At 40.8% G+C, this 26,908-nt stretch overlaps 4 protein-coding genes across 8 annotated transcripts in view; 1 reads left to right on the top strand and 3 right to left on the bottom strand.

The window, feature by feature from the left end:
- The window catches only part of RB195_008369 (uncharacterized protein), a gene marked incomplete at both ends in the record, with an annotated part of 53,041 nt that extends 46,734 nt beyond the window's left edge, over positions 1-6,307 (top strand). For all 3 annotated transcript variants that reach the window (XM_064194824.1, XM_064194823.1, XM_064194821.1), the window contains 4 exons: positions 365-507; positions 2,044-2,169; positions 6,065-6,124; positions 6,194-6,307. In XM_064194824.1, the coding sequence (XP_064045966.1) occupies positions 365-507; positions 2,044-2,169; positions 6,065-6,124; positions 6,194-6,307 (443 nt within the window). The remainder of the gene's footprint in view (positions 1-364; positions 508-2,043; positions 2,170-6,064; positions 6,125-6,193) is intronic.
- Positions 6,308-7,931: 1,624 nt separating this feature from the next.
- Positions 7,932-17,280, bottom strand: RB195_008368 (uncharacterized protein; the record flags this gene model as incomplete). The annotated part of the gene is made up of 9 exons (XM_013435876.2): positions 7,932-8,051; positions 8,133-8,240; positions 8,604-8,966; positions 9,125-9,211; positions 11,719-11,814; positions 12,424-12,564; positions 12,621-12,709; positions 12,779-12,873; positions 17,210-17,280. The coding sequence occupies 9 exons, from the start codon at positions 17,278-17,280 to the stop codon at positions 7,932-7,934; spliced, it is 1,170 nt and encodes a 389-aa protein (XP_013291330.2).
- A 5,799-nt stretch (positions 17,281-23,079) lies between these two features.
- Positions 23,080-23,445, bottom strand: RB195_008367 (uncharacterized protein; the record flags this gene model as incomplete). Of its 2 annotated transcripts, none has more annotated exons than XM_064194819.1 (1): positions 23,080-23,445. In XM_064194819.1, one exon carries the CDS (start codon positions 23,443-23,445, stop codon positions 23,080-23,082), a length of 366 nt encoding a protein of 121 aa, XP_064045964.1. The 2 variants fall into 2 exon arrangements, with proteins under 2 accessions (XP_064045964.1, XP_064045965.1); XM_064194820.1 differs by having other exon boundaries at positions 23,080-23,439.
- A 527-nt stretch (positions 23,446-23,972) lies between these two features.
- On the bottom strand, positions 23,973-25,507 carry RB195_008366 (uncharacterized protein; the record flags this gene model as incomplete). 2 transcript variants are annotated; one of them, XM_064194818.1, is made up of 3 exons in its annotated part: positions 23,973-24,138; positions 24,389-24,463; positions 25,026-25,507. In XM_064194818.1, the coding sequence occupies 3 exons, from the start codon at positions 25,505-25,507 to the stop codon at positions 23,973-23,975; spliced, it is 723 nt and encodes a 240-aa protein (XP_064045962.1). The 2 variants fall into 2 exon arrangements, with proteins under 2 accessions (XP_064045962.1, XP_064045963.1); XM_064194817.1 differs by having other exon boundaries at positions 25,143-25,507.
- Between the last annotated feature and the right edge of the window lie 1,401 nt (positions 25,508-26,908).

Below are 26,908 nucleotides of genomic sequence, written 5' to 3'. Positions count from 1 at the left end.
CTTTCCTTTCGGATTAACGGAGAGGTGAAGGCTAATACAAGGGTGATTTTTGCTTTGGGAAACTTTTACAGGAGTAATTTGGTTCTTTTTTTTTAAATATTAATATGAAGATATACGAAAAATATGAAAATATGAATATGAATATTATTATCATACTGGAAAAGAAAAAAAGTAACGGAACCACAGTAACTTGATTGATGTTCTTCTTAAACACGAAAATCTTCCCTATTCCCGAAATCGATGGAACTTTCAATTTTCTTAAGCCGAATTTGCTTAATTCTTCCCAAAAGCAAGAGAAATCTTCCCAGATCCAGAAATCGAACGGATTTTGAATTTTTCGCACTAAAATGATAAAATTTTCCAGGAATGCCATCGGAAACCGCTCAAGCGATTTGTAGTGTACTGATGGGAAACATTCTTCTGATGTTCCCACGAATTCGTTTCTGTTTCGCTCACGGTGGCGGCGCGTATCCGATCATCAGTGGACGAGTTTCCCATGGCTATAAGGTTTGAGTAGAAAATATTATCTCTTCCTTATTTCCTTTTTACCCCTTTATTCTTCGTTCTTACTCCTTTCCATATTACTTAATAGGTGCTAATTTCGGGGGAAAAAACGTAGCATAATTCAATTATTCCTTAATTTTTATTATTTCATTTTATTTTTTATTTATTACTCCTTCATTCTTGTTCTTACTCCTTTCCAAATTACTTAATTGGTGCTAATTTCGGGAAAAAACCTAGCATAATTCAATTACTCCTTTATTTTTGTTATTTTTGTTTTATTTTTTATTTATTACTCCTTTATTCTTTATTCTTACTCCTTTCCATATTTCTTAATTGGTGCTAATTTCGGGAAAAAAAAACCTAGCATAATTCGAAAATTGTTGAAAAAAAAATTAGAAGTAAGGCACTTTTGCAATAAATCTCAATTGCACACCTTTTTCTACAATAAAATGCTTTTCTTACTATTTTTAGCAGTATTTTAGGCTTAAAAAATAAGTGGTTGATGCATGAGTTTTTTCCTGAGATTTTTTACGTTTATTCAATAAGATCCTTATAAATATTATTTAGAAATTAAATGCTAATTGGTAATTATTTCAAAGAAAAGGGAATCGCAAAAACGTTTTAGAAAAAAAGAAAATAGAAATAGTTATATTTAAAAATACTAGGTGATGTTAAAAGTTCTAAGTGTTTTTTTTTTCGTTTATTTCGACGCGATGGAATTAACATAGGTGGGACCAATCGATTTAGATCAAATATGCACTATATGATCGAATATGTTTTGTTCGATAGTTTTTTGCTTTTTTTTTCATCTGAATTTCATAATGTGATTTTCACACCATTAGATATGGCCCAATTGAGACATCTAACAAAAATGCTCGGTACTTTTTATTTCACCTAATATTATTCGCGTTAATATGAGAAATAGAAAATAATATGTTATTTGTGAGCACTCTGTGGGAAAATTGTTTGTTTTAGAGGACAAGACTCAACGGAACTAACTAGTTGCCCTATAGATATAATGGAATTAACATAGGTGGGACCAATCGATTCAGATCAAAAAATGCACTATATGATCGAATATGTTTTAATCGATAGTTTTTGTCTTTTTTTTCTCATCTGAATTTCATAATGTGATCTTCACAAGTTCACTTCACAATAATCGATTTATTTACATCCTTGTACCCTGTTTATTGTTGTGTACCTGTGTTGCATTCTCGCGCTCTATCCGTGTCCCACATTCGCTAAGAATTCAGTTCTCGTTACTCGTTTCACGCTCGTTTCACACTCGTTTCATACTCGTTTCACACTCGTTTCACACTCGTTTCATACTCGCTAAACACTCAGTTCATACTCGTTTCATACTCGCTTCACATTCGTCCCACGCTCGATTCACTCTTGTCCCACACATCCTTCATTCTTGCTACGTCCACACGCTCGCTCTTCTCTCCACCCGAACTCGGTCTCCCTCAAAGTCATGGACTCTGATGAGAGACCCATATTTTCAATGGATTCCTAATCCCAAGAATGTTAATCTCTTAGGTACGACCGGATTTATGCGCTACGGACTGTTCAACAAATCCTCGTGAGCTACAACATCAAATCTGGACCGACTCACTAGTACACGATCCAGTGGCGCTCCACCTACTTGTGAACACTGTAGGGAAGGTACGATAACTTTATAAAATACATTGTTTTTTTCCAATAGCTTACAGTAAGATGACCACAAAGCCATACTGATATTGTTTCTACTCTTATCGTATGGGAATGGATTCGTTCGCTGTGTTCCTGCACGATCGAACGAAGGTTCGGATCCGCCCTGGTGCCAACCAAGTCTTCCCTCCCTCCGGGGTCGATAAATTGGTGCCAGACTTGTCTGAGAGGATAAAAACACTGACTTGACACATCGGCTAGCCACAGCAAGTCATTTTATGGGTCAGTTACACGTTCGTGAATCTCAGAGGATTCTGAATTGAAATGAACGTGGTGACGGGACCCAAGCGGATTGATTAGCGCCAAGCACTTTATTTAGACTTTATCATTAACCGCTTGGAATCAGTCTGAACGATGCATCAGCCGGGATTTCACCTACTCAGAGTGTTAAAAATGACCTCGCATAGCAATAATGTTATGAATTGCTCAATCCTACAGCATCCTACCCTTCTACTTCCAGTAATTCCCTGTATTTTGCTGTTAATTACAGCAGGAAGCTTATCAAGGAACTGAACTAAACTTTTGAAACTGAACTTCTTACGTTAATTCTCTTGTTATAGAGATTTTAAACTCCACGGAATGCTAGAATTTTCACTACTCATTATAGTACGTATAGTAGGATCAACATGACATTAAGCCCCGATACGGTTGCGTAAGCGGCTGCGTTCGAAGCGGAGCGGTGGAGCGTAGCGGTTGGGGTCGAGGATCGGTTGGTTGAGGGCCCCTGCTAGCACCGTTCATTGCTGCAGTTCCCGATGGTCCCACCTCGATTTCAACACCACTGGTGGCTATATCGCATCTGTTTAGGTTAGCTACTCCTGAATACGGGTAGAAAGATACAGAAAAAAGTGTCTGAAAAAAAACGGCATTGATCAATCTCTCCGGAGATCCACCTACGCGCTCGACATCAACTAAGAATCATTTGAGGTTTATGGATGGGATTGTGTAGCCCTAAAATGACTTCCGGTGCTTAGCCGATGTGTCAAGTCAGTGTTTTTATCCTCCCAGACAAGTCTGGTACCAATTTATCGACCCCAAAGAGATGAGGGGTTCGGTTGGCACTGGGGCGCATTCGAACCTCCGACTCATGATGCTTTTAACACAAAGGGACCTCTTACCAACTGCGCTACACCGTCTCCTGCATAGGAGTAGATTGCAGTAAGACGAGGCCGCCAGAGTTTATCTTGTGAAGGACTACATAAAATAAATAAAGAAATAAGCCGCAACAACTTCATGGATGTCTAGTTCATGGATGTCTGTCGGTAGTGATAGCCACATCGTGTCCAGTTAGGTCACTTTCGTCGAGAAGATTGTATTCCCGCAGTTTACACGGTTCCCATCTTTAACGACGCCTTATCCAGGTGGACTCCAGTAGGACGTCGCGGTCGCATTACTCTTGAGCTTTCTTGTCGTGTCGCATTAGTCCTCCGCCAAGGGATTCTCAAGATTTCAGTACGCAAGCATCGAGCTGAAAACGAGCTTGTTTTACTTCCTAAAGTATTTTCCTGACATACAGATACACATAAACACACCGATTTTCTGGTTTCTATTAGGCTGGTACAAAAGTCTTCCACCGAAATTTACTTTTCAATCTAAAATTTTAGAGGTATTGAAATGGATTTTTTCGACAAATGATATGGTAGAATATTCTAGAAGCTTACACTTGAGGGGTATATAAAGGCGCGCAATTCGAATTCCTGCATTCCCGTTCGTTCCAACGGTCCAAATCAGGAGATAATTCGCTTGAAGGTCGACCTCGCTCTTGTCGCCTAACTGACTGGAATCATGAAGCCTTGTATGACGCTCTCAGAGATAAGCCCAATGCCACTACACGTGAACTGCGACGACACTTGGATGCGGCGCTACAACAATCGTCAGACGTCTTCAAGTTCTGAGTTACAGAAAAGTGATGTCGATTTGTGTCCTCCATGAATTGAGCGTCTCGCAACTGGCGACAAGAATGAGTGCATATCAATCTTTGCTTCTGCACCCACACAGGCATGACTTTCTCCGCTAAATCACTACAGAAGATGAGAGTTGGGTGATATTTTTTAATCATACACTGCAGAAAAGTTGTTGGCGAACCACCTCCAGAAGTGTCGAAAGGAGAATTACACGTAAAGAAGATTTTGCTGCTTGTTGGTGGGATTCCAAGGGAATGCTGTGCTCTGAACTGCTTCCGTCTAGGAACCGTTAGCGCTCAAATCTACCCTTCTCAACTAGAGAAAGTTACTTACGCAGTTTGTCAGAAGATAGAAGATAGCGTAAGAAAATTGCGCATGCTGCTCTACTTCGTGACAATGCCCGACCTCACGTTTCAAAGCACACTTGTCGGGAAAGTTCCGAGCTTGGTTGGAAAGTTCTGCCACACTCTGCTTACTCTCTTGACTAGCTCTATTTAATTAAAATTTGTTTCGGGCACTGAAGCTGCATCTGCGAGAGTACTCGATGATCAGAAAGAGCTGGGAAGTGAGATTCCGTGCCTTTTCGACTCGCAGCACCTAGAATTCTGGAGTTTTGGTTTGAAAAAAGTGTGAAATTTGCTGCAAGACCTTAAGATCAACCCAATAGCATCTGTGCACCAATAAGGCGCCGTGGAATCCTTTCCACACTATCTCACTGCTTTCTGGCTCCAGCGCACCTATTCCAAGTCTCAGGGTCCGTCTCAAGACAAATGAATGAATCTGTTCCGTGGCCTAAAGTATTGAATTGCGGACTATTCCTCTTATTATACAGCGTGATGACACTTCATCCTACACCCTTCACTCCATGCGGTCTATTCCGCAGTAAGCGGATTGACTTAAAGGCACCATTCCACGAATCTGAGGTGGTGCGGATTCCAGGTGGAGTATCCGTATACGGGATCGTAGATTATGGAGACGGGGTGGTCCCGCTCGTCTCTCCCTGAACCACTGCAAGAAGCCGGCCCCTGAATGCTGTTTCGTACTACGTCATCTATTGCAACGCTCCACCCCTTGCGCCGCCTCCGCCCTGTGATTCGTCGAAAATCAATTCGGACTGCCCCGATAGGCAGTAAGGGACGTTACGCTTGCAAGGGTGGCGCGCTGCAATGGAAGGCGTCGTACGAAAGCAGCATTCAGGGGCGGGCTGCTTACAGTGATTCAGGGAGAAATGAGCGGAACCATCCCGGTCTCCATAATCTAGGACCCTGCATACGGACACTCCACCTGAAATCCGTAACACCCCAGATTCGTGGTATGCTGCCTTTAAGGAGTGAAGCGGTTTTCAAAGTTTCGCTGTGTAGTCCTGCATCACATGATGAAGGAAGTGGAGGCAGCAAAAGGGCGAGATTTCCGTGAAAAACTATGTCAAAGGAGTTCTTGCACAATTTTTTTTCCCCTGACGAACGCATCAATTCTCGTTAATCCGTGGATCGCGACCTCGAAATCCAGCCATCATTCGTTGCCGTGCGGCGATAGAAACACGCTAATTTTTTCTTTGCTAAGAGTGTTTTCGCTGCCCGTCGCATTTCAGAAAACTTTAGTTTATACTGTCAGAGGTTTTTTTTAAATAAAATACTGTGATGTATACAACATACTTCATACTGTAATCACTAGCATACAATTAATAACTGAAAAATAATTTTCAACTAACATTTAATAATATTTAATACATATCAGTCATTTTTTTAAACCTTCAGTGAATTTACTCAACCTTACTGAAGAGTAGAAAGGGAACTTAGTTAACCACTGCTTAGTTTCCGTCCAAGGTTTACGGCGAAGCAAAGATCAAACTCCATGAAATTCTTCATTTCTAGTGTCTTTTTCTAGAAATAGCTTTATATGAATGGAATTATAGTGTTCAAGCTTTCAGCAAAGATTTATTTCAGGATAAAGTGGTGCTAGGAACCGATTATCCGTTTCCATTAGGTGAACTTGAAGTTGGAAAGGTAAGTTTGAGATTTTTTAAATTTTTTTTTTCGTCTGGATTATCATTTCAACGGAATCCTACTGTCTAGGTTGTTGAAGACTACGAACTGTTCACGAATGACGATCGGAATCAACTTCTATGGAAAAATGCGGTTGATATGTTCCGCTTAGACGAGAACACTCTTTATAATCGAACATTTTGAATCTTCTTCACTTCGATAAACTCTTAAGATGGTCAAATATGGCACAAACCATACATTTTCCGTAGGTCAGAAACAATTCTCAGGATTTGGTGTAGTTTGGGTATATTTTCAATCATTCAGCGATGATTTCTCCCCATCCTTTTCTGTTCTCAACGTCGTAAACGAGAAAAAATTGTATCAATCGAAACTCTAAAAATTTAGCGAATAGAAAGGAGATTTTTAAGGGTCAACTTGTTTAAAGTTCAAGGTTTACATGCACTATGTATGTGAAAATTTCGATGTTGGGTTCTTTCCATCAGAAGGATCAATTCGCATAACGAAAGAACTCTTTACACTCATAAGTTTGATTATCGATTGAACTTCCGGATAAAGGAACGTGAGCAACTTCTCCGGAATCCACTTTATTCGAGAATTCGTAAAGAGAATTTTGTCAACATACTCATGTTAACCACGTCTCATTTTGGTGATCTCGTGGATGTAAAGAGTTGTCTTGTTCGTTAAAATGATCCCTCCGATATTTGGACTTGTGGACGGGTGTTTCATGTTTTTGCTATGATTTTTGGAGCCGCACAGTTTGTCTCTGAAATTTTTTCGAATCTTGCCGTTTATGTGAGGCTTCTGGTACTTTAGACACTTCCGATTCCTGGATTCGAAGATAGTGTACGGTTACGTTTGAGCCGCCATTTTTGAGAACTACCTTCAGAAACCTATCTATGTAGTGCCAAACTCTGCCTAGTCAATTTTTTCGCCAGTTTTGACAAAAAAAAAGTTTTAAATCTTGAACTTAAAAACTGATGGTATTAGAGCATTCTTTCGGCTTAAACGGCTGCCAACTGTGAGTTCCGGGTTATTTTTGGCAGAAATCAGTCTCTGGAAGATTTTGAAAAATGGAATTTCTCTAGCGAAATCAAATGATTTTTAGCTTAAAATGCTAAAAAAACGAAAATGATAAAAATGGGATTATTTTTTTTTCAATTTGAAATCCATCAGACTCATCAATCCTTGTATTTCGGGATCTGGGAATGCAGTAAATTTGTACGCCACACCGAATTTAATGTCAAATTGTCAGATTTTAAATTGATTTCAAATGTTCAGACAATTTCTGCTTTATACAATATAACTCATCCGAATTGTGTAATAATTCCAGAGAAGCAATCCTAGGCATCCATCCAATATTATAAATATTTCTCTTCAAGAGGAAAAATACGATTGAAATGTGAATTTTTTCTCATCTATATCCGAACAGAACAGTGCTACTAAATGATCACTAAACCAAATGATTATGAATCGATCGTTTCGCTGCGTACCGTAACGCCACTTCTTTCTGGGACCTAACTACATACCTTTTCGGTGAAGTGTTTTTATTGCATTGGATTTGTGCTCTAAATCCTGATGTGCTTGATGGAAAACAATTGTGTACAGAAAAATTAGACACAAAATTATTTCTCTATCGGTAAAAACTGAACACACAGAGTTATTCACATCGCTTCCTAGTACAACCATAAACACAGCACTTTTGCCTTCATTTCATCTCTACACACACACAGACACACATTTCTATTCATTCTAATAAACAAAAATCAAGAATGTGCTGTTTTTTTTTCGCCAATACAATATAGAGAGATCAGTAAGCATGATTTGCTACGAATAGCGATTTTGAAGCAGCTGCATCCGCATTCGGATCGCCAGTATATTTGCCGAGCGCTGCTAGCGAATTTGATTGGGCACGATGTAAAAGAACAGCCTGTAGAAAAATTCGAATTTTGTAAAAGGAGATTGTTTGAAAAAAAAAAACTGCACAAAAACCTCTTTAGAAAAAATTCACCTGTGCAGCCTTGATATTTTCATCTTTTCCTGCCCATTTCGCCAAACAAGATGCTTGTAGAGCACGACCGTACGAGAATGTTAGCACCCACGGCCTTTTTCCCGCCACCTAAAGTCACAGATGATAAGGGTTACAGTTGGTCCCGGACATGTTCAGCCGGGTGGACGCGACGCGTCCGCGCTGCGGATGAGCACGGGTGCTCTGTCCGTCTCTCGTGCTCCCGGTCGATATTGCAGTTCCGATGTGGTGCTGGAGGCTGCGTAGCAACAGCACCTCCACAGTTCTTGGGATTTGTTCCCTTCTTGACTTGATCAACGTATTTGATGTCAAGTGTAAACACGTCATTCGTTATTGATTATTTCAAGATCACGCGGATAAAGTTTGATTATTGACTATTGATTATTGATCTATTGATTTTCAACTGGACTTTCGACTGGACTATTATAATGACAACAGAATGATGTCGCCTACCTTATTCATAGCGTTCAGATTAAGCGTGGCCTCTTCCTCCGACTGACCGCCGGAGAGGAACACCACTCCTGGCACGGCAGCCGGTACGGAACGCTGCAGTGCGGTTACCGTAGCCAATCCGACCGCATCGTTCGACGGTTTCGGTCCCTTGAATCCCTGTCCTGCTGTGACCATGTTCGGCTTCAGTAGAGTTCCTTCCAGATAAACATGATGATCGTTCAGTGCTCGATAACAGTACGAGAGTACGGTTTCGGTAATTTTCTGACATCTTGCAATGTCGTGTTCACCGTCGGGAAGAATTTCTGGCTCGACGATTGGGACCAAACCGTTCTGTTGACAGATCGATGCGTAGCGTGCGAGCACCTGAAGAATGTGAAAAATGTTTTCCTTTCTGGAAATGCTAGGTCCCGAAGAGATACGTAGCTTCTAGACTTCACCGTTGATGGCGGATATTGATTCTAGGCGCTGGCTACTGGACACGATCAGCCCGCCCACGATCAATATTCACCAAATGTGCTTACCTGAGCGATTTCTACGAGAGCTGTATGTGATGGGGTGGTGACGGAAATTTTGTGGACACAGCGCCATTTCGCGAATTGAGCACCATCCTGGAAAATTTTGGTTTTTTCGTCGACCTTTGGATATCTGAGGATTAAGGTACACTTTGATCCCGAGAGAGTTTAGTAAGCAGTGCCATTCTGGTTCCTTTTTTTTGGATGAGGCGTTCTAATGTGCCTCGTAGGAACTAAAACGGTTCTCACGCAGTTTTTGAGAGGGTGATTAGGGGGAATTGAGCGTAGCCACGATCATATTCTAATCTACAATCCGAACCTTATATTTCCTTCCACAGAAACCTCAACATTGTCAGTTTTGAGATAAACAGCCTTTAACAAAACCCCTGGAAGACAGGGATCACTCCAGTAATGTTATTCGGGTATCGTAACCTAGATTTGAATATCTCAAAATTTCACAAACGTCAGTGTTTGAAAAAGTGGGTCTTAGCCAATGCAAAGATTACTTCCTGCTTATCGTTTGTTGCTAAATTTCTATCCAAGACTTTCGTATGTTTCCCTGCTGTTTTTTCTGTGCGGAGATTTCCTTGCTTCTTTCATCCGGAAACTATGAATTACAAAAACTTTGCGAGTTCCGATTGGACGTCAGATATGTTGTTGTTGGTACAAAGTACACGCATTGTGCAAAACTTTACGACATAATATTATTTGCTTTTGATTTCTGTATCACCTAAATTTCCCAGCACCAGTCACACAAGTTTTCTTTCTTGTGAATTCTTTACTTTATGAGTTCGAAATGTTTGTTTTCCATATGCATGCGCTCAAGCACTTTTCTTACAGACTCCTATAAAAACGTCAAAGTTTCTGGCGCGAATCAATCCGCTTGGGATGCGCCCCCACGTTCATTTCAATTCAGAATCGTTTGAGGTTTACGAACGTGTAACTGGCCCATAAAATGACTTGCGGTGGTCTAGCCGACGTGTCAGGTCAGTGTTTTTATCCTCCCAGACAAGTCTGGTACCCATTTATCGACCCCGGAGGGATGAAAGGCTTGGTGAGCACTAGGGCGGATTCGAAACAGATTCCTATACTGCACGGTTTTCTCCCCGGATGTAATCTGTCATGTCGATTGTGGGCAATAATGTTAACCTTAGTGCGCGTGTAGCGTTTTCGGCAAGAGGTTCCGCTGTGTCTAGATGATCGATGGACGGCTCAAAACCGCTCCCGAGCCAACAAATCCCTTTATCCCTCCAGGGGCGATGAATTGGTACCAGACTTGTTTGGGAGGATAAAAACACTGACTTGATACATCAGCCAGGAAATCATTGTATAGACAGCTATACGTTCGTAAACCTCAAATGATTCTGAATTGAAGCAAATGCGGTGGTAAAAGTGAACCCCAGGCGGGTTGGGGGAAATGTGGTGGGGGGGAGTGCACTCAGTGGCGCCCTTATTTCTCGACGCTGTAGCTTACTTTTTTTTCTTATAACTTCAGCTTACTTTCACAGATGCTCTACGACTAATGCTCAGGCCATGGAGCCTCGGGTGTTTTAATTATTTGCTTCGAGAAATATGGGGGTCACTGAGTGTATCCCCTTCCCCAACTACATCTTACCCGCGGATTGATTAGCGCCAGACCCTTTATTCACATTATTCTTTTACTTTAACATCCTCTTTCTTTTTCACGTTTTCTTTGACATCGTTTGATGTACCTTCCATCACTCTTTGCTGTCGCATGTCCATCTTCATGCGAATCATTGGATGCTGTAGAAGGGACACGTGATGTATGTAACGCTCTTTTCTGCTATCTCCCCTAAGGTCCTAAACAAGTAAGGACATGTTAACACTAACATGTAAGCCTGCAGTCAAGTCATTATCTGATGTTGTTCCTAACCAACGTGGTCGAACTACTACCTAAGTGCGAAAGTTCGACTTCCTTGAATCTTGGCATAGAGATTGCGACTTGTTGATAGTCGAATTTAACAAGCTTGACACGAGCTGACTCTGCATCAAGACCTTTGCGGGTTTCATCTACGGGGCCATATGCGGGTCGCATCCTAATTAGTATTAGGGAGCGATTGCACCACGCGGATCGAGAAGAACATCACAGCAACGCGGCTACTGAGGTAGGCACAACGATTTAGGCTCTTTTGGTTTCTGTTTGTTTTTTGGTTTTGGTGTAATATCCTAGGGAATGACGACTTGTTAAGGATGAGGCATTTGAGGGGATATATTGAAAATGTTCTTACTTTCCAGGCTCTGACGAAGGCGACAACGCCGAAACGCTAGCCGTAATAAAATTTGTTAACAATCTTGGCTGTTGCTTAAATTCGACTATCAACAAGTTACTACCTAAGTGTGTGTAGCCTGCACACACAACAGCATATTTGACGCCAAGTCGGAACTTTCGCGTGGTTTCGAGTTCATAGTTGCTTTTCTAACTCAAGATCCTCTTGTTCTCCTCATTCCGCATTCCGAAATCAGCTGCGTCACTGCTGGGACACGTGCTTCGGTCACCTAGTTCGTCATGAGCACTGTATTGTGTGCTTTGCAAGGAGTCGCATTTCTTATGCCCCTCATATGAGAAAAAAAAACAAGCTAACCTTTTTGTATTGAGCACAACGCTGGTTAAGATCGTCCAATCCCTGTGTGGTTGCTTCGCCGACCGTTCCTGCCATTGGCACAACGCCCTTATCTACCTAAAATTCGACGTTTCATCTGAAGAAACTCATCTAAATAACTTCCATATACACATCAGATGCGGTGTTCATAAACCTCAAACTATTCTGAATTAATCTCCCGATAGGGGTTGATCAACGCCGTGCAATTTATACTTGAAATCAGGGTTTAAATGTTCTCGCGCGCGAATCTAAGACATTGCCTCAAAAATCGCCTGAGGCACGATGAAAACCCTGAGATCTATCGCAAAGGTGAATGTCTTTCGATTATGTGGGAACTAGCGCCGTATCTCGGATGGTTCTTCTGATTTGAATGAGACATTCGAATCATTCGCTCTCATGATCGATTAGTCAGCGGTCATTACTAGACTTTTCTAATCCAAGGTGAGCATTAAGTGGAACCGCTACGTTAAAGGTTTTAAAAGTAGGCTCATGATTTGTCTGTATAGTTGTAAAGAGATTTGATCGCTTAGATCGTGAATTGAATCGCACATTTCAAGCTTTAAAGAGGGCGATTTCCCGCAACGTCAATCAATAAAATCAATAAATAAACTCGTGTGCAACTCATCAAAACGCAATACAACAATTTATCCTTCATCCGTTTGTCTATCTATCTAAATAAGGTCTTACCTTAATTCCAGGAATAATTCCTTGCTTTTTGAGTACATCAACAAAGCGTGTACCATCATCCGCTTTCTGATAGAATGTTTCGTGAAACATTATCACTCCGGAAATATGTTTTCCAAGGTCAGGATTCCCAGTAAATAGGAGCTGGAATGGTGAAGTTGTGGAAATTTCTGGGATTTCATGGAAGAAATCCTCGATACCTGTCTATACTTTCTGCGATTCTCTTCAGTATTTTCTAAACCAATGCTCTTCAATCGTTTTTCCATACTGCCAGTGGATTCATCAGCGGCTGTAACGGTTAAAAATCGCTAGGATTAGGATTAGGATTCTGGATCCGCGAATGGAATGAAATTCTCACCAAGAATTCCCTTTCCACTAGCCACAATAGCATTAGCAATTCCACGAAGTTCGTCTTCTTTTTCTTTGGTGAGATATTGCGAGTAGGAGGCCATCCTTTAAGATTGACAGTGGGAAAATGGAACTGTATCGAAGCCGGATGAAAATGTGATAATCATATCATTTAACGGATATCTTTTTCAAGTCACACACGTTCTTTGAGCGAGACAAAAGTCATTCAAGAAGTTAGATTCTCGATGTGCGGTTGAACCGCAGCAGAGAGAGGAGGAGGATACTGTGAACGGACGGAGTATGGCAGGAATTTGAGTGATGTCAATTCCAGATGGAGTCATGCAACCTTGCCTTATGCATGAATAACCACTGCAACCTCCGGAATGCGAACGAATCCAGGTCGTTCGGGAATTCACAGTCTCTGCTTAGTTGCTTCTACTTGGTCAAAAATATGTTAGAATTAAATTCTTAGTAATTTTTCATTGTCTGAAGGTTTTTTTTTTTCTTTTTTTTTGAAATACAAAGCTAGGAGTTATATATACTGTAATAGCGAAGTTGACCCTGATCAGGATAAATCAATCACTCAAATCCAGAAGCTACGACCTCAAAAGCATTTACATTGAACGGTGCCCTCGGCTGAACCATACGTCAAACTAAGGTCAGAGACTACGGTAAATGTGAAATTCACGAAAAAAAGCTTTCCCCAAAGGATTTTCCATGCAGGGAAAGGGATCCCAAGGGATCTCAGAATCCCAGGCATCACTCAGCCTTCTCGCTCGTCTTTCGCTTATCCCACGACGAAATATTTCAGTCTTCTGACGCTTGCGGAAGTGAAGAAAGCCTTGGAATTTCAGGATTTTCACTTCAACACTCTGAATAAGGAAATTGCTGTTATTTCATCAATGAAAAACTTCTTTGGGAACTATAATTCATTCCATTTTATTTGATAATATTACTTGTTACAGTAATTTTCTGTGACTTCCGAGTTAGTGACGGCGGTAAACAAAGAATGTTTAATTGCTGTTTGATCCAAGTTGTGAGTGTGTCTTGAGTGGAAATTATTCTAGATTTTTCTAGAATTATTAATGTTTCCCAAACAGGAACCGTTGGGATTTCAGAATTATCATTTCATGAAACAAAATGGAACGAATAATAATTTCCAGGGAAGGATTTTTTTTTTCGATGCTGGAATGAGAGATGTTTTCCGATTCAGAGGAAGGATCAAAATCCAGAACCAAGTTATACCATGTGACCGCGACACATCTACCAAAATTCACGTTACTTTTCTGCGTAAAACAAATCCATCTACCTTATGTCCTGCTCTAATGAAATTTTCTACCAATTTTGTTTTACAATTTTAGGTTTTTTTTTCCCCGCCACAGCCTTCTGTAATGGGACGTTGTCACACTAATGGTGAACAAAAAAGCACAATTGTTGTTTGATCTAATTTGCTAGTGTGCCTCGATTGGGAACCAGTGTAGAATTTTCTAGAATTTATTAAAGCTTCCCAAACTGGAGTGATAGAGATCCAGAATCGTTCCTGCCTATCTCCCAGGTTATATTTCAATCAAAACGCGATAAACTTGAAGGCATCACCTCACGAATCTGAGGTGGTACGGATTTCAAGTGGAGTTTTCGTAAACGAGATCGTAGATTATGGAGAGAAAGGTGATTCCGTCCATTTCTTCCTAATGGGCGTAAAAAACGGCCCGGAAAGATACGGCTTCGAGCGTTTCGGCGCGCTATTTTCCACAACGAGTTCGATTGGAGCGCGCCAGCCTTGCGCACGCGCCGCCGCATCTTCTGGATCGTTTTTACGGCAATTAGGAAGAAATGGATGGAATCACCCCCTCTCCACAATCTACGATCCCGTATATGAATAGTCCACCTGAAATCCGTACCACCTGAAATTCGTGGGGTGATGTCTTTGAATGTCATTCGGCTGTGAGCGGAAGTATCCATTAGAAAGAATTCAAGCACAAGCGACGAACCTCCGCGAATTTTGCGCATATCCCGCCAAGAGTGCTTCTGAGGAGTGATTTCTTACATATTTTTTTTTCTTTCCAGAAGATGGTTAAAGGTGGATAACAGATCCACCAAGAGGTTTCGCACAAGAAGTCAAAAAGAGATTAAGTCGGATAGGGAAGGTCGGTTAGGGAAAGGAGTGGAGAGTACAGCGGCAGGGAGAGTAGAGGCAAAATAGTGCAAGCGCAAATCCACAGAAAGAAAGAAGTGCGGAAACATATGGATGGGACGTCAGAAAAAAAAAACGAATGTAATACGCGTTGATTACGCGGAATTACGGACTAAAAATCCCATTAAGTCGTTCGGAACCGCATGAGACACATGCACAGAATGTTCCGGAAACCTGCGGGGCAGCAGAGAAGCAAACAAAGAGAAGAAATCAAAGAGAAGAATTTCATTTTTCTCTTTGATTTCACGAAACTATGCCAATTTCTAGATAAAAACGTTCTTGGTGAAGTTTTTTTTCCTACAAAACAATTACGAATAGTGTTAAATTCAAAACAATTTTACCAAACATACAATTCCTCCTGAATTCAAATAATAATTGGTACTGCAAGGAAACAAACTAAGTGAACTACTTCCCTTCTTTTCTTTTATTTTAAAAACCGAAAAATTCCCATTTTCCGATGCAAAAATGCTCTTAGTGGAGTTTTTAAGTTCCTTTTTTCCAAAATACTCCTCTTGTATTCAAATAACTAAGCTCTGGAGTTATGTCGATTTTTTTTTTTGGTTTGGCTTCTGGAATCAGTCAAAGATGAAAAGGATAAGACAGCGTTACCAGCGAAATCGCATGCTAGGAGGAAATATTTCGAAAACGTCGGAATGGAGGAGGTCTCTCGTCAAGGAAAAGGGGAGGAGACGGTGGACGACCAGCCAAAAAAAAAGAGGCGAAATGATGCAAGTGCGTTAGGCGTGGCGTTCGAACAAATTTCCTTGTTTTTAAGGAAGAATGGATTATCTAGATACATTGAAAATGCTCGAAGATGGATCACAAACTACAATTACGACAGAAAAATTGAGGAAATAGAAAAATATAGTCAACTTTTCTGTTTTTTAAGGGACTTAAAAGTGAAACGATTGAGAAAAGCCCATTTCTAGTTCATTTTCTTCCACTTCCAAAGCTTTCCAAAAACTGTAGGACTCGTAAGAAAATGGGAGGCGATAGATCCAGAAACGTTTGCACCACACAAGAGCTTTAAAAACGGTTCTCAATAAATTTCCTTCTTTTTAAAAGGAAAAATTGATTATCTGAAAACATTTAAACGCTTAAGATGGAACACAAACTGTAACTAACCGAGAAAAATTGAGGAATCAGGAAAATACGGTCAGCTTTTCGGTTTTTCAGAGATTCAGAAGTGAAAGGCTTGGAAAAGCCGACTTCTAGTTCATTTTCTTCCACTTCTAAAAGTTTCCGGGAATCGTTTTCTGGAGCGTCTTAATTGGAAAGGGAGTAGGAGAAATTTTCATTTTCTTTTTTTTAGAAAAAAATGGAATCAACTAAATTTGGAGCCATTCTTCGAAATCAATCGCATAACGTAATTTCGACAGTAGCACCGATTTTTTTAAATTGTAGTTTTAAACGGTAAACTTAAGAAGGTTGGAAAAAAAGTCAAAGCTGCAAATATACTACTTCTTTGAGTGGTTTCCTGGCTAATAACACTGGTATGTGAAGTAGAAATATTGAAATTGGTGGATTCGCAAGAAAACGAGGGGCGATAAATCCAGAAAACTTTGTGCAACGAGCGAGAAGAGAAATTTCAGCAAAAATGTCGGCGATAGCGAGGAGTGGCGCAGGCAGCACTCGGGGGCCTCGGCCGCCTCGCCGTCGAGCAGAAATTCGATCGACATCGTCTCAGCTGAGGTCGTCGTTGAGCTGTGCTGTTCGTTCCCGAGCAGAGCACAGCACATCCAGAATGTCGTCTAGTGAGCAACAAAACTCTATCACAGAACGATTCCTGACACGAAAAGTACAGTAGGAGGATGTACACATGCACAAGATCTCTTCATTTGCTGTTTTTGTGGTGGTTGTTGTTGTTTAACTTCTCAAATAACATCCACGACAAATAATCACTCAGTGACAGGAGAGAGGAAAAGAGCTAATAACTCGAGGGTGTGGGTGTGTGTGAGTGAAGAGTTCCCAGCAACGTTGTGTTGAAGAAAAAGGATGAATTCAATGAAGCCAGCAACGGATTTCCCCGGGAAAAGTTGAGGAGTCGAGGCGGCATAAAAATCAATACTCGGAGGCTTAGACTTAGCTGTGTGCTTTTCCAGAAGCAAAAATCTCCAATCCAAACATCTGAAATAGTGGGGAAAAGAAGAAATCCCCATAAAATGGATAGAGCTGTTCGTGTTCGTGAAACCTCTAATCTCTGATTTCTTAAAATTTTAAAGTGATTGAATTCAAAAATTCACTTACTTTTGATGTTTACCTTTTGGGACAGACAGGCTCACTAAAATGTCGACAAACCAGTCGACTAAATGTGCCATCACGAGTGAACGTACCGAAAAAAATGAAGATCACAACACGGTATAAGGTAAACTCAGGAATATGGTGAAGTAAACAATCAAGTTATTTGAATGTAACAGTTATCCTCGTAGCTGAGAGGAGAAAACCGCCATCATGGGCGTAGTTTCTGGAAGTGTGACTGCTTGTTGGATGTTCCAGAACCACAGAGATGTAGAATTCGTCATACTTTACTTCTATATTTCGTATTTCTATTTCAAACTCTGAGCAGATCTGGACAGAATCAAAATATTAACTCTGATCTGGAATTATTTCCAGGAAACAACTTTTGTTTTAAACAGATTCACACGGAATAGAAATATTGATTGTGAACTGTGTGACCATCGTTTAAATCGTTGTGATTTCCCTTTTCACAGCCAATAAAACGAAATAAAAGGAAGAAGTGAACGGCGTTGATCAATCCCTGCGAGGATCCACCTACGCGTTTGACTTCAATTAAGAATCGTTTAGGGCTTATGGATGGGAATGTACAGCCCTAAAATAAAATCGGATGTCTAGCCGATGTATAAAGTCAGTATTTTTTTATCCTCTCGGACAGGTCGGGTTCCATTTTATCGACGCCGGCGGGATGAAAAGCTTGGTTGGCACCGGGGCGGATTCGAACCTCCAATCGATCATGCAGTCAGAGGACACCAGTCTTTGCTCTTAACCTCCGCTTCCTTTTCGGGTGCTCCGTTTTCGCTTCTCCGGATTTCTTTCCTTCCATTCCGCCCTCCTGCGAGTTCTTGCAGCTCATCTCTGCCCGATACTCCCAATAAAGCGCTATCGACGCTCTCAGTTCCTTAGGATTTTATTTCTAGGCTGCGCACCGTTGCGCCATGTTCTTCTTCTTCGACTCTTTCTCTGCTCAATCTTCTTGTTCGGATTCCCTTCACTCTTCTGTTGCGCCCTTTCGCTGCTCTGGCTTGCTTCCCTTGCCCACCGCTCCGGTTGAGCGCTTCAGGGGGCCTACGTTCCTCCACGTGACTACCTGATACATTAAAAACTATTTTTCTGTACATTTTCTCTTTTTTCTCTTCCCAACTTGAAACATGCTGGGCTCTTCAGCACAGAATCTGGAGATTTTGTCTGTGAGCTGCACGTGGAATGGAGGGATTTTTTTCTAAGTTCACTGAGTGACTCTTTACTTGCTAAGAGTCAGGAGATATTGAACACTCGACCGCGCTACCAGTGACGGCGGACACAGGGAGCGTGCGCCTCACTGCGCCCTGCTGGCCTCTCTGGATGGACAGAGCGTGGGGACCCGTGGCCGAAAGGAGAACTCTTGTGTCCGCCACCGCTGGTAGCGCGAGGAGCAATGAACGAGATCGAGAAAACGGAGCGTTCGGGCAACGTTCTCTTCCCCTCCCCGGATGGAGGGAAGAGGGTCAATGGCCCCTACGTACCGCAGAGAGGCCAAGCCCTTCCGGTGGTTGACAGGTCCGCCGAAGCCTCTCCTATTTTGTCTCATGTCCCATTCTGCTGCGTCGTATATGGCTCGGTTTAGCCTTCTCGTCTTCAACCAGGTGATAAAAGTTAGCTTTTTCAATCACATTTACCCTCTGAGTAATTTTGTTATTTTGAATCACAAAAACATCCAGAATGATGAAAGGAGGATTTTCAAAGAAATAAAAGGCGGAAAAGCAGTCACGAAGAATAATTAAGAAAAGGAAAAAACCGTTGTGAGAAACCAAGATCAAAATCGATCGAATCGATTCGAGGCGCAGTGTTTGTGGCCGCTGTTGCCGGTAGCGTGATCGCGTGTTCAATACCGCCTAACTGCTAGCTAACAAAGAGTAGTGAAATTAAACAAAAGTTCTTGCATTGCATTCTTGTGCAGCATTCAAATAAATTTTCGGATTCTGTGCTGGGGAACCTAGTATGCCTCAAGTTGGAAGAGAAGAATAAAAAAAGGAAAATGGACAGAAAAATTGGTTTTAATGGCTTAGGTGGTGGCTAGTTACGTGGTAAGAGTTCAATTTCTTCCAGAACGAGCAAAAATCAGACCCGAAATTTTATTTAGGGGAACTTAAAAGAATTTCATTTAGTATCGTGCTGAAAACTGCTGAAAACCCACTTTTTCGCTACTCACTTCCTCGTGTGTTGGAGAATATACTGGTTCTCCTTTTTTCCCCTCCACAGCCGCCCTTTCGTTGTTTAGGTCCTCCTCCTCCGTACCCTCTCCTGCCTCTTCTTCACAGTTCCACTGCATGCCCTTACTCTACGACCTACCCACAGCAAACAACCCACACTCCCCGTCCGGGCATCGTTCGGGGTAGATTACCCAGTTTAGAAAGGGTCCTGCAACGATTTTACCTGTAGTTCTTGTTTTTGTTGTTGGAATGTGGCTCAGCGATGGTAGCAATTATAAAATTGTTGACATATACCAGCGTATAGAGGGAAAATGTGAGTTACTAGCAAAAATCGTATGCACCAAAATCTTTACATGGAATGAACCGGATGGCTGAAGGAAGGGGTGTAGGAAATTACAAAATTCAGCCAGACACCGAGGTTCAACCTTCAGAGAACGGAGAGGTTGAGAAAAGGAGAAAAGAGGTAGAGAAAGATACGGGAGAGAGGATTCGGAGCCGGAAACGGGACGGAGAACGGGGATGCGGATAATTTTTTACACTGTCCACAACCGTCCAGTCGCGCAGCTAGGTACTGTAAGTGAAATTCCCCCCCCCCCCCCCCCAAAAAAAAACACCGCAGCCATTACACATTAACGTTATTTTATGAGGTCGAAAAAGGAAATTTCTCCCACCTTTCATTTTAATGTTGATGTTAATATTTTTGTTAGTATTTCTCATGCTTCTCATATTCCTTAAAAGAAAGAAATTGCTACACTTAACTGAAATACGAAATGAAATGCTCAACTCAACGCTTCAGCCAATCCAAAAATGGGACAACTCCACATAAAATCTGACTCGATGGGACATCACATAATCGGGAACCGAATCCGTCAACAACGCAATCTATCAGCTATTTCCGAATCTGATCCAGAAGAAAGCACTCGAAAAAGTAGACAATATCTTATTTCAAGAAACGAACTGCAACTAATGCAACCTAAAGACAGGATCGCTTCACATTCACCAAATCTTAATAGAAAAAAAATAATACATATTCCTCTTTTGTTCCTAGATAACATTTTTTATTCTAAAACCATTTTATCAAGTATGAGTTTTTAGAAAATGTCACGGTTGAGCTGAAAATTTCCTGGCACATGCTATTAAATGAAGTGAGGAAAGAGATATTTTTTTTATTATATTTAAGAAATATATAAGAAATATTCATTCACATCTGGATTTTTTTTCCGAAAAAAAGACAGCGAGGTTTAAAGAGAGAATGTGATGAAATCTTCGAAGAAATTCGTCTTTTTTAAGTTGAACTGGGAATAATGTTGCTACATCTATTCGCGGCTAACGTTTTGCTCAATTTTGCTTTCTTCAGATCCCGAAAAGATGAAATCGGACGTGATTTATCCGATGAAACGTTCTATCCATCCAACAAAGAACGTTTACTTTTAATTTAGTTTACTTAGTCTACTTTTAGATCTGAATTGGACTGAAAGTCGTTCATGGATGCCTTCCAGAGAAATGTTTCCAAACAGCTGATGCGCTAGAAATTGATCGGAGAAATTCCTGCAACCATTGATGCGAAGTCGCAGCACGAACGTATTCACGTACGGATCATTCATCAGATAACAGTTATGGATGTTTTCAAGTAAATAAATAAATAAATAAATAAATAAATAAACCACGTAGACAACAACTTCTGTGAAGGACCTTTCAATAACGGAGGCCTCGCACTCATTCTCGGGTGTTCAGGCACCACAGACCAGAAAAATTCACGGAACGAATAAATTGCTGTGTAGAGATTGCGTATCCCGTTCGGTAAACACTGCAAGTCCCAAAAATTCCTCTGAGTGTTGTCCTCATACGAGAGTAGAGTTCATCGCCCGATATCCGCGAAGAACCGCGAAAGATTCGGCGGGAAACCGCGAAATTTTCAGGTATTTGACATTACATTGCTTTACTCCTGAGTAAAAATGTAATTTTATGTCATAACCGGGTCACAGTGGGATGATTCAAAACCATTGACTTAAAAAGCTTAAAGACTTTGAATAAATTATTTATTTATCTACTATTTATTTGGAAACACCTACAGGTGTGCTATGAAACATCCCAAGTGGATTGATACGCCAGTTAATTTATCCTTTTTATCCTTTAACACGATTGAAATCACTTCCTTCCACTTCCACTAGGAAATCCCCATGGAAGACCTGATTTTCCGGGAAAAACAACAGATCCCTGTGCTTTTTTTCTGTCTGGGAGGATAACATTGAGGTGATGCAACTAAAATGTTCGACTTTCAATGAACCTCGACATAGTTGGATGTCGTATTGATTAACAATCAATCATCAATCAATTATTAGTAATTAAAATCAATACGAGTGGGTCTTCCGATCCGAATGAAACATTCGAACCATTCGCTCTCGTGATCGATCAGTCATCGGTCCATACTAGGCGTCTCCGATCTTAGGTGAGCATTAAATGTAGTCGCTAAGTTGGTGATAGAAAAAGTAGGCAGTTTAGTTGTGGAGAGGTTTGGTCATTTATATTGTAAATTGAATCGCCCATTTCAGGATCTGAAGAAGGCGATTCTGCCAAAATGTTAGCCAGTAAAATTAATATTTAACGACCTCGCGTACAGCTTATCAAAATCAATCAACGACTGAGGTGATGCATCGGCTAGTCCCGTAAGTCATTGTATAGGCTAGTTACACGTTCCTAAACCTTGAACGATTCTGAGTTGAAGTGAACACAATGGCGCATCCCAAGCGGATTGATTAACGCCAGACCCACTTTATCCTCGTGGGACCTATTCCGAACCCTGAGAACATGAGAAACTTCAGTGGACCGACAGGTCAATGCCGTGCAAGAAATCGCTTCGAAATCCTCTAATTCGTTCTTTGAGCGGGATTATTTGAATCACAACTAAAGTTGATTTCCATCCACATTGGATGAGTCACACTACTTTCCCAGATTGAAAACGAAATCCCTGCTGCGATTATCCGTTTAATTAACTGAAAACATTAAGGTCGTACGGAAAGCAACGTACTTCACTAGTTATATGTAAGTTATAATTGAGAAACATGAGTAATGAGGTAGGCGATATGTGAGAAAATTAAATTTTCCGAAAATAAATTTCAAGTTGAATTTTTTTATAGTACTTCCCAACATTCCTCCACGATTTCTAGGAAATTTGCTAATTGATTCGATAATGTAATCCATGTCTATAAAGAAAATTCTACGAAAATCCATGTGCTGTCCTGATATCCACTTATAATATGTATATCTGCGACTGCTTCACGAACTACTTCTGGATTCGACAATCCGATGTTTGCATGGAATGCTTCATGCATCTATTTTCCTAATGTGGAACCTAATTCGGAAAATTTAAGGGATCATCGTACTTTTTCTTTCAAAAGTGTCGTATTAGTACAATAATGATTACATTTAAATTGTCTTTGGATATCATCAGAAAAAAATTCCAAAGCGTTCATAGTACGCAAACATACAACTACATACTTCACAGAAGATGTGTTCACGTTTCGTGAGTGATTTTGACGAGGTCCTCGTGCCGTATCCACCTGAGCTCTCAGCTGCTAAATCCGTGCAGCGAACACATCACCCCATCTCATTGGCGGTCTCCCTCGAGGGCGTTTAGCGTTCCTTGGGATCCACTCTAGCGTTCTTTTAGTCCATCTACCGTCGATTCTCCTAATAATGTGACCGCGCCCATCTATACTTTGCTTTCGATAAATATTCCGCTGGATCCCGAAGACGGGACATTTCTCTTAAATTGGAGCTGCGAAGACCGGCTAGGTGTTGTGGGCGCCGGTTAAACTTCAGAAGACATCCCTCAACGGCTGTATGGGTAGTAAGTAGCTTCCTTGACGTCGCAGCGGTGTCTGCCCACGTTTCCGCTGCGTAGCAGAGCGCTGGAAGAACTGTCGAGTCGAATAGATGGGCACGGAGGTCCTGGTCGTTCAGTTGGTCCGTAGCTTCCCTGACGGCTGCGAATGCTGCCCATGCTGCTCTCATCTTTCTATTCAGTTCTTCCTTCAAGTCGTTTTCCATATTCATAGAACGTCCAAGGTATAAGTATGACGAAGTTTCCACGAACTGGGGCTCTTTAAACCATGGTAAAGTATTCGGTAAAGGAAAGAAACTCGTTTTGCATTTAATCCATGAAACTTTTAAAATTCATTCTAAATATATTAGATTTGTTAACTGTTATTTTTATTATAAAATAAGACGTGACAAATCCTATACAATTTTCTTCATAGTTTCGTGAAAAAAAAACAACACAGAAAAACAACATAGAATATGCAATGGTGACATCTACAGTACGAATACGGCACAAAAAATTTTCGGAAGAAAAAAATATCAATCAGGAGAATTTTAACAAAAAAAAATCCTCACATATATAGAAGTTATGTCAAACTCTGATTTACACATTTCTGAATCACTCGTATGGCAATCAGTAATCAAAGGAGGCGATTGTTGAGACGATTATCACAGTCGGCTCACGGAATAGACGATACATTTTCCGAGAAGCTCTTTTGAACAAACAAGTACGCAATTGCACAAAAATAGAGAGCATTGGAGTATTATCCGGTGAAGATTTCCATAGGAAATTTGATGAATTGAGGAGGAATAGTGAATTTTACAAGTGATCTCCAAACATCAGTTGTAAACAAAATGAGAATTCTTTGTGATCTATGTGAACACGTTTCTGGAACACTTCTGACCAGATTACAGAGTGGAACCAACGTTCTGAAAACAGAGATCAAATCGTGTCGGTGCAAGGATCGGCTGGATTTGAAGGGAATTTTAAAGCAAGCACTTTTTCTGTTTTTTTCTGGGAATAGTTAAAAATTAAATTTGAATGCAAAACTTGAACATTCATGACTTTGTTCAATCGAAACATGAAAAATAAGTTCTGCATTCACGGACAACAACCAATAAAGATTGACGAAGCTCTGTCTAGAATCTGAAGCCGACTCTTCCGAAAAAAGAAACCTACATTTTCAGAATATTTTCAACTTTTTCTGAAGATGAAGGGTGCACAGGTGTGGTTCCACAAAAACGTGGGAATGTCCTAGAAAACCGAAGAATTAGTAGGGGAATACTTTGTTATTTTCTCCATTTCGATGTATTTATTCTGATTTTTGTATGAGATTACTGGTACATATGTCAACCATTTTGTTCTCGTAGCGAAACAGGCCTCCATTCATGTTGTCAACATCTTAAAAATAATCCTGACCTTGATTTCTAGTGGCGGTCCACGACCAGAAAAGGAAAAGGAGGAGATAAGAAGAGAAAGGAGTGAAGTATGTAGATGGAAATCCCAGTTAGATCCATCCTCATCCTTCTATTTTCATTAATTTTCAAATTTACTCTACTTGTCTGCTTCTATTTCCCTGTACATTCAGTCATTTCCTGTTTTATTCAGTGATCCTTCACGCTTCCTTTTAACGCACCTTACAACGCTTCACGTTTTTTTGCTTTCCTTCTGATAAAATCACCATTTCACCGCCTCCTTGATTGCACCTAATTTTTTCAGTAATAAGAACAGAAAGAAAAAAAAACATTCAAAGAACGAAAGACTACCGGGAACATGACTTAATGAGTTGATTGGCGGGCTGATGTCATCGCCTTACGCGACTACCCGCATCCTCGCTGAGGTGTCCCGTGCTTGAACACAGCTCTGCCCAACCTTCTCGATCTTCTGCGAGAGCTTGTACGGAATCGATCCATTATTCCATACCTTGCGAAACCTTACGTCTCGCCTGAACTGCCTATCCACCCCGAGTGTCCTCAGGTCCTCTTTCGCCATCTTAGTCCAAAACTTTCGTTTTCGGCCAGGTGGCTTCTTCCAGCTCGAACCCGGCAAACTTCTCAGAACTCCTTGAACAAGGCGATCTGCCGGGCTCTCTAATATATGACCAAAGAAGCGAAGACGATTTTCTGTAGCCACTTTCGATTGGGATCCAAGATGTTGATGTTGATATCTTCTGTGTGTCATCCGCCGGTATACCATATCGACTTCCGCGTAAAGCTCTTCGTTGCGGCATACCCTAGGCCAAAAGTAGCCGAGTAGCCGTCTAATCAGCTTTCTTTCCGTGAAATCAAACCTCTCCATCACGGTAGACGGTGCTGCCTAAGTCTCCGATCCAATCGCAAGGAACAAAGGAACCGTTTTATAGCTGCCTAGAGAAAATATAGGTAATTTGTTCGACGTCCAAAAAGGAGGGTATTCAATTTACGGATTCTTCGCTTTTTTTCTCGCAATTTCCTTCAGAATCCACCAGTTGTCTGTTTTGATAGAGTATTTATTACTAGTGCATCTATACGTATGTCTAAATTAATCTCGCAAGTCATTTGTCCTTTTCATCCTAGAAACACGTGATTAACATAAGACAACCCCTAGAATAATTCATCATTTCAGCTGGCAAGAAAATCGCTTAAGAAATTAGGTACCAAAAAACTCCGCGACTTTTTTTCGAAACTAATTCTTTAACGAATTTCTGCTTCCGACAAGATTACATCTATTTTTGACCTAATAGAGAAGTAGATGATTGTGATATCCGTTGTATATCACGAACTCACTGGACGAGAAGACAAATCACAAAGGAAGACTCAGGAAGAATCCACAAAAAGAGTAGGGTGATCGGTTCCTGATTTTCATCCCTCGCTTTTCTTCTTTTGATTTTTACATAGCTACAACCGTAAAAATTCTACAAGAAGACTTCCGTTTCTCAAATAACGGATACCTGACAATTGATTTTTTTTAGAACATCCACTAAACGTTACTAAACTTCTCCAAACAACTTTTAGTTCACAAAAATGTCGTCCGTTCCAGGATTCCCTGCGTTGGTATTACATTATGGTATGATTTAGAGAATTCCTTTCGGCTCGGTAGGTAGCAAAAACAAAAAAAAAACAATTCTTCCACGAAAAAACCGACGTAGTCCGAGAAATACCAAACCACCCTTTTCTTTCTACAGTCATTTGAGAAAATTGAAAAAACACTTGTTGTATTCACAGTTTCCCGAGGTTGCAACCGACTTGATCGATAAACAACAAACAACAACAACAGCCGATGACGATTTGAGGACGATTTTACGCCGAACATTGAGCAACTTATAAGTAATCGCATCATTTCCGTTGAAACATCAGAAAAAAAAAGTCCTATGTAATAAAAGTAAAGCTGAAGTAAAATTTTTCTTGGAATTAGGCGAAGCCGAGAAAACCTCAGCTGAGAAAAATCGCTGATCCGCTACAATTAATCGATAGTCGTATCGAGAACGAAACAATTCCATTAGAACTAAATTTAATTCAAATTTTCGAAAAAAAAAACTCGAATTTTTAAAAATTCTTCTCAGAAAAAAATTTCATCCAGAACAAAGGTCCTTGCACCTAAACGATCCTCAACGAATGGAAACATGGTGTACCCGACAAGACAAGAAGATGATAGTACTGCCTTATCCGATCAGCAGTACTTCTTTCTAGGATTACTCGATCCTAGGAACGTAGAAAACGA

The sequence above is a fragment of the Necator americanus genome, chromosome III (genome assembly GCF_031761385.1).
Source record: "Necator americanus strain Aroian chromosome III, whole genome shotgun sequence".
NCBI lineage: Eukaryota > Metazoa > Nematoda > Chromadorea > Rhabditida > Ancylostomatidae > Necator > Necator americanus.
Note: the sequence above shows the minus strand (reverse complement) of the source record. Positions and strands in the feature narration are given on the sequence as shown.